Genomic DNA, 8,144 nt, shown 5'->3' on the forward strand with positions numbered 1-8,144 from the left:
TAATCTTACTAATGCAAAACACGACACAATAGATCATCCAATCATATCTCCATAAATCATGACCCACATTGATTATGTTTCTATGTTTTGTCTAACAAATCAAAATACCAATATACCAATCAACTATCAACGAAATTATGAAATAAGTAGAGTAAGGTATTGATTAGTATGCATGATTAATGAGATTTTTGTATCATCTTTACAGTTAAACAAAGGAGACGAAGAAGAAGCTCTATCTCAGGCATGCATGGCGTCAGATCTAAAAGAGAGAGAGGTGATAGTGTGAAATGTGTAATTTGGCAACATTTCATATATATCTCCAAAAAATGTAACAACTTTTTATTATCATCAAACCAAAATCAACTCCATTATCAAAGCATCTCATTCAATATAATATATTAAATATATAAGTTTCATAAATATCTCTCATCAAATGTGTATCCCTGTGGCCTATATAAACTAATTTTTGATGTGAAATTTTTACTTATACTCACTTCTTCTTTTGATATTCATCATTTCTCTAAGCACCAACAATTTTATCAGTTATGAGTGTATTTTTCATGATTGTGAGGTAAAAAATCTCTATTCACTAAACTATTACGTATTTAGGCATTCTTGCAACATTATTATGTTTTCTAATTTAGTTGTATTTTTTCATATAGGGTGACCGCATCCATGCTACACTTGATCGCACGTTGATCCCCAAGTTCAAATATATCTTGAAAGAAGATAGTGTTTATGCGATAAAAAACTTTTTGGTGATGCATGATAGAAACAAAAAGTGTAGAACGATGACAAATGTCTACTATATTAAATTTATTAATGGTAGTCATATATAATTTTGATCCTTTGAGGTACGTGCTTTTCTCACAACCAGTATTTAGCTTTATTTATATTTTGTAATGTCAAAGTTTGCATCTTTGAGTTTGTAAGTGGTGTTTCTTGGTTTTAATAGTGGGTTGCTCATGGTGTGAGGTGTTACTTGATTCTTTTGTGATGTTGTGTAATGCAGGTTTATGTTGGTTTGGATTCTCCTTTGTTACTCAGTGATTGTGTTTTTCTCATAGTGATTTAGGAAATTTGATTGTGTAATGCAAGTTTATACTGCAAAAATACTATTTTAATAGAACAAACAAGTCACGTACTATAAAATAGCCTCATATTTAAAATAAATAAATAAAAATCCATCATCTGAGCTATTTAGAAACTCTTTATGAAATTATCAATTTAGCTATTATCTGAAATGATAACAAATATATAGTTTGTATTCTTGACTAATTAGTTATAGTAAAAAAATGGCTAAAATATAAATAATATAATATAAGATTGGACTAATTTGGCTATTACTATTAGGACTATGAAATACTGAAGCACTAGATTTTGATTTTGGAAATTTCCTTTTTTGGTGGTGTTTAGTGATTTAGGATGAGGTATGCTTTGCTTGATTAGATTTGATAGAGATTGTAATTTGTGTGATTACTAATGCGTTTTTTTTTTTTTTTTTTTTTTTTGAGGTTTTGGATATTGGTTTGTGTGAAAGATGGTTTGTTCATATATTGTTATTGCATATAACTTTTTCTTTGCTCGTATGCTTAAAATGGGAGAATACTTAAGTTTTGAACATATATATTATATACATATGATCAAATTACCCCCTCCCCAAAAAAAAAAATAATATACCAAAATTAGTTATTTTGGTGACAATTTTTACTATGATGTAGAATGTATAGATGCATAACAATCCTTATTGGTATCATGATTTATTATTATTATTATTATTTTTATATATTTAACAGTTTATTAATTGATTGGTATTGATTTGCTATAAGATTGATCATTAATGTGTGCATATTTCTCCTCTCACAACACGCTCAACTTACATTCTTAAAATATGTGCTAGAAAAAGTTTGCGCACTCTTTTGGGACGAAGTGAGTATTATTTATTTTTATATTAAAATAATATACAATACCTATAATTTATAAATTTAAATTTTGTCATTTTTTCTTGTCAATTACGTTTGGAATTGGACAATAGACTTCAGTTCCCATTTATAAATTTAATTTTTGTCATTTTCTTCTTGTCAACTACTCTTGGAATTTGAAATTGGATAGTGGTGAATCAACTATCAACACCTATCCTAAATATTCATAACTCAAGAAAAAGTAAGTAACATGTGTAATGAGTTTAGAAGAATCTTTAAGAATAAAACAATTTTTTATTAATATTTCAGCGTCTTTGTTATCGATGTTAATCAACCACCCAGCCACATCTCCTGGGAAATCTCTGGAATATCTAGGCTCAGATTCAACACATTACTCGCTAAACTACGTCTATATCTTTATATAAAGAACCAATTTAACGGAAAAATATTTAGCACCAAAATTTTAAGTGAATCTTACTAGTTATTTAACACTCACATATAATTAACTACATCCCACTAACCCACAATATTGACCAACTTAAAAGATAACTATAAAAATTAATTAAACATGTATCTATATTCTATTCTATACTCCCTCCGTCCCGTTAATGAAGTCCCCTTTCTTTTGGGCACGGGTATTTAAGAGAGTTAAAGTGAATGTAAAAGTAGTAGGGACCATATGATTAGTGCTTTATTTAATGTTATTTTATTTACTAATTCAATTGACTAATACAACAAGGAATATAGCAAAATTAAAAAGGAAGGAAAGGGGAAGCGGTGGAAGAGACGAAATCACAGAACACCTCCGGCGGTCTCACAGAACACCTCCGGCGGTCTCACAGAACACACGAACACACCCATAGCAATACCTACATCATTTCCCAGATCTAGCAAAATCTCTTTCTCCCACTTTCATAAATCAAAATAAAAAATCAACTCCAATAGACGAAATCATAATTCAATAATCCTAACTTCAAAATCAAAATCATAAAATTGAGCTCGCGGTGGAAGGCGGCGCAGTGGGAGGCGCGAAGCGGTGGAAGGCGGAAGGCGGCGCAGATCTGAGCAGATCCCTAACTTATTTGAGCAGATCTGCCCGCGGTGGAAGGCGGCGCAGGAGGAGGCGCGAAGCGGCGGTGGCATTGGAGTAGGTGAAGACGGAAGCGCGAGGCGGCGCGATTTGCGTTGGCGGCGGAGACGCGAGGCGGAGCAGGAGGTGTTGGAGGCGGTGGAAGGTGGAGGGGTGAGAGGAACGGTGGCGAGGAGGTGTTGGAGCCCGGCGCAGTGGTGGCGGTGAGAGGAGGGAAGCGGTGGAAGAGGATGGTGGGTGGGGTTGAGACGAGAGAGAGATAGATAGAGAGAGAGAGAGAGAAGCAGGTGGGTTGGTTGGTGGGGAGGAGAGAGACTTTAATTAAATGCTTAATTGAGTCCTAATTAATGCCAAAAAAGGAAAGGGGACTTGTTACATGGGACGGCCCAAAAAGGAATAGGGGACTTGAATATTGGGACGGAGGGAGTACTATATATAGAGGACTTTAATGGTAAAAAATTACCGTCCTTTTTCAAATTTTAATCTTTTATTCGCCACTATTCTTATTGCAAAATCATTTCATATCTCTTTCCACATTTTAGATATTCCTGCATGTCAAAATGAGCCCAATATTATTCATTTTCAATTTCTTTTCGTGTTTTTTCTTTCTTTCTAATAATCATGTAGTTTGATCAATAATATATATATATATATATATATATATATAAAGTTCAAAGTTCAATGAAGAAGGCCTAAATGTAAGAAAGAAGAGAGAAGTAATCTAATCCGTTGATCTTATCTAATCTAACGGACATGATTTATTCACGCCATGTTCAACGGATTTTTTCGTTGAACATATGGGGGGTCGAAACCCAGAACCCCCAAAAATATTGTATATATTCACGAATGTTCAACGAAAAAATCCGTTGAACATGGCGTGAATAAATCATGTCCGTTAGATTAGATAAGATCAACGAATGAGATTACTTCTCTCTTCTTTCTTACATTTAGGCCTTTTTCATTGAACCTATCTCTCTCTCTCTATATATATATATATATATATATATATATATATAGAGAGAGAGAGAGAGAGAGTTGGGCTAAAATAAAAACAGTTTTTTTTGTTTAAAATAGGATCACATATCATCCATTGATTTTAAGAGATTTGATGGCTGGATTTCGTCCCTTTTATCAGCCCCATTATACACGTTTATATTGAATGAGGATATTCATGTAATTTTCATATTTAGTAAAACCGGTAGAATTGATTTGGTTTTTATTTGCATGATCTTTCCATATCATACCAAATCTGAATTACTCTATCACTTAACCTAATCTGCTATCACTTAATCAATTATTCTTTCGAGAAATCTTCAATTTCCAGAAACGAAGCCTCTGTACATTGAATTAACACAAAACCTCAATTTCCAGAAAACGCAGTCGACGCTTCAAGAACATTATGGGGTCGTGTGGTATGTATATCATCAATCTATGTCCGATTCATGTTACAATTCATTCTATGTCCGATTCATCAATCTATGTCCGATTCGGTGGCTGATTTTCTTTCATTTTTTCTTTTAGTAGAGTTATTGATTGCATATCTAGTTCGCTGCCTAATTTTCTGTCACCATTAACTCTGTGAGTAGATCGTTCAGTTTATATGTGGAGATTTATAATGATCTGAATTGTAATCTGATTCATGCATTTACTGTTACAATTCATACTATTAATTCATGCGAAACAATATCATGTTATTACTTGTCTACAGTCTATGGATTAAATATGACTGTATTAGACAATGCATTTCATTAATACTATATAAGAAACCTATTTTTCTAAGTTTTACTCTACAATAGTCTGAATTGTAATCTGATTCATGCACTTGCTTTTATAATTCATACTATTGATTCACGCGAAACAATATCATATTATTACTTGTCTATGGATTAAATCTGACTGTATTTGACAATGCATTTCATTAATACTATATAAGAAACCTATTTTACTAAGTTTTATTCTATACAATTTTCAGATGATGTAAATAATCATGTTGATTTCCGACGTCCTCATTTGTACCTACCAATTTGTGAGGATAGTAAGAAACCATACGTGGGTAAAGTGTTCAAGACATTGGATGAAGCGTATGAGTTTTATTCTGTGTATGGACATGCAGCGGGCTTCGATACTCGTAGGGGGGTATGAAAAGAGGCAAACATCGACAAGTATTGTATCAATACTTCATCTGCAGAAGAGAAGGTGTGAAGCCGGACTCGAAGAAAGATATATCAGAATCAAGTGTTCAAAAGAAAATACGACGCCGGAAACCCTCTACCAGAAATGGCTGTAAGGCTCGTATCACTACAACACTTAATGATGATGGCTATTATGTTTTCACCAGCTTCTCTGAATTACACAATCATTCCCTCGTAACTGAAGATGTTCGTCACCTTATGAAATTCAATCGCAAAATGGATGAGTCACATCAGATGATTATGCTGAAGTGTGCCAAGTCCAATATTGGACCAGTGAGGGCATTTCGTATTTTTAAAGAACTGGTTGGAAGTTTTGAGGAAGTGGGGTGCACCAGCAAGGACTTTAAAAACCTATCGTACACCATGAATTCATACGCGGATGGTGTTGATGCACAACTACTACTTGACAGGTTTCTAAGTAAACGTGAAACTGATGAATGTTTCAAGTGTGAATATTTAGTTGATGAAACTCACAAGGTGAAGAGTTTGTTCTGGAGTGATGCTGTTGCTATTCAAAATTACTCGTTATTTGGTGATGCGGTGTCCTTTAATGCCACGTATAAAACGAACAGGTAATCAAATATTCTGTACACGTATAAATTTTTTAAAAAATTGTGCAATTCAACTTACATGTGTATTATAACGTTTACAATGGTTATAGGTACGACATGATTTTTGCTCCATTTACCGGCAAGGATAATCATGGTGGGTGTGTTACATTTGGAGCAGGGTTACTAACCAGAGAGGACGTGAATTCATACTCATGGATTTTAAAACAGTTTATTGAATGCATGGGAACCGCTCCTGCAATGATTATAACTGATCAAGACCCAGCGTTGAAAATTGCTGTTGAAAATGTAATGCCCAACACTAGACACAGGTTCTGTATGTGGCATATCATGATGAAGCTTGCTCAGAAATTGCCGAATTCTTTACAAGAAGATGCCGAACTGAAAAGCGAGATACATTTTGTCGTATGGTCGGAATTGGATGAGCCAGTTGATTTTGAAAGGAAATGGACAGAAGTATTAGATCAGTATGAGTTGACTGACAACACATGGCTTGCCGATATGTTTTCACTCCGTTCGTATTGGATACCTGCCTACTTTCGAGATTTGAGCATGAGCGGCTTGTTTAGAACGACATCATTATCCGAAAGCAATAATAGTTTTTTTCGGAGATACTTGAATCGGAATTCCAATCTCGCTGCATTCTACATTCACTTTGAGAGTGCTATGGAGGCACAACTGCATAATTACAAACAGGCGTGCATTGTAGATCAGACAACGGTGCCCCAATTGAAGACTCACACCCCACTGGAACACCATGCCTCACTTATATACACCAGGAATGTGTTTATGGATATTCAAACGGAGATCATTGAGGCTATTGATAGATGCCGCATAAAGTCAATGGTGACAGACGACGACGAGCAATGGTACTCCGTAGATGACAGATCTAATGGTGTGTTTAAGGTTGTGCATATAGCGTCTGAAGAAACCATTACATGCTCCTGCAAAAAGTTTGTGAGGGTTGGTCTTATATGTCGACATATGTTTGTTGTTATGCCAAACGTGGGAATGAAGTTAATTCCTTCCAAATATATAGTACATCGATGGCTAAAGGCTGCTAGTGCAGAAGTTATATCAACTAGCAACATGAAGTCACGCAACAAGTCATTGATGGCAGAGGCTTTTCGTTGTATTGGCATTGCAGAAGGGAATGACGAGCTAGCTGATTCACTCTTAACAGAACTGAAACGTTGGGCAGAAATTAATTCAAACGGTGCACAATGCTTGTCTCCGACGAGCGGAAAGCAAAAAATGTTTGAATTATTTTATGGTTCGAAGATCCCTTCAGTTGTAACTGTTCATCCACCAGATGCCGTGAAGACTAAGGGAAGTGGCAAGAGATTGAAGTCAACTTATGAGGTAGCAGCTGAAAAGGCGAAAAAACCAAAGAGAAGATGCAGGAAATGTTGCCGTCTAGTTAGACATGATTCCCGCAATTGTGGTAAGGTTGTCGAAGAAGAGAGCGACGAGGAGTGATTTTTTACTATTGCTTTTGATTTTTTATCATTTTTTAAACTTTACAGTTTTGGACTTACAAACCTTATGTCTAGATTCTAAAGTTCATTTTCCATTGGATATAACGCTATATTACCCCCATCTTGTTTTATTTAATGCAATTTAATACACGTAATGAAGTTTTTTGCTACCACCTTTGCCAACTTTACTGTTTTAACTTAGTTAATTCTTTTAAATGACTAGGAATGCAATATGATTCATACAGACATCACGAATTCTCAGACTACTTGTTCCAGATATAACATGTTTTTTCAAAAATCTTCCATAGTTAAAAAAACTTCCTTTAACAAAGAATTAATGCTGATTCATACAGTATAAGCCTTCTCCCTTCTTCTCCAACCCATTTACTTCTACGGTATATGCATTCCAACGGCAGTTTTTATGTAGAGATTTAGTAGTATATAACAGAAACGCATGAATTAAATTATATAATAGTATGCATTGTCATATGATTCACGCAGTCATGAACACTGATTCATACTTATGCACATTGCTCATGCACAACAAAATATGGTTCATGCACATTGCTCATTTTCATTATACATATGAGCCACTACATGAAGCACGCATACAAAACCATATGATAGAGACAAACAATAATCACATAACCTTGAAAAATATCATCTTCATCTTCGCCTGTAGCAATCCCTTTCCCTTTGTCCTTCGAGCTACAGTGTCCTATGCATATTTCAATTCAACAAAGAGTTAAAAAACCATGGACGACCAACTGTTTTTTTGGGTTTATTCCAACTTTATTAAATTAAGAAACAAAAATGATTCATACATAAATATTTGTGCTAATAAAATTGATGTACCGGCAGTGGCAGATCCATGAAGATAAACATTAAAACAA

General features: G+C 34.6%; 1 protein-coding gene across 1 annotated transcript; it reads left to right on the plus strand.

Moving 5' to 3' along the window:
• The first annotated feature begins 5,420 nt into the window (after positions 1–5,420).
• LOC130993822 (protein FAR1-RELATED SEQUENCE 5-like) lies at positions 5,421–7,252 on the plus strand. Its single transcript, XM_057918859.1, has 2 exons — positions 5,421–5,776; positions 5,866–7,252. Exons 1-2 carry the CDS (start codon positions 5,421–5,423, stop codon positions 7,250–7,252), a joined length of 1,743 nt encoding a protein of 580 aa, XP_057774842.1.
• The last annotated feature ends 892 nt before the right edge of the window (positions 7,253–8,144 follow it).

Source organism: Salvia miltiorrhiza, chromosome 7, assembly GCF_028751815.1.
Source record: "Salvia miltiorrhiza cultivar Shanhuang (shh) chromosome 7, IMPLAD_Smil_shh, whole genome shotgun sequence".
Taxonomy (NCBI): domain Eukaryota; kingdom Viridiplantae; phylum Streptophyta; class Magnoliopsida; order Lamiales; family Lamiaceae; genus Salvia; species Salvia miltiorrhiza.

Excerpts from the sequence above, each read along its gene's own strand:
- LOC130993822 (XM_057918859.1), top strand. The coding sequence starts at position 5,421 with ATGGATGAGTCACATCAGATGATTATGCTGAAGTGTGCCAAGTCCAAT. Across the intron at positions 5,777-5,865 it reads GCCACGTATAAAACGAACAG|GTACGACATGATTTTTGCTC; the intron begins GTAATCAAATAT and ends CAATGGTTATAG.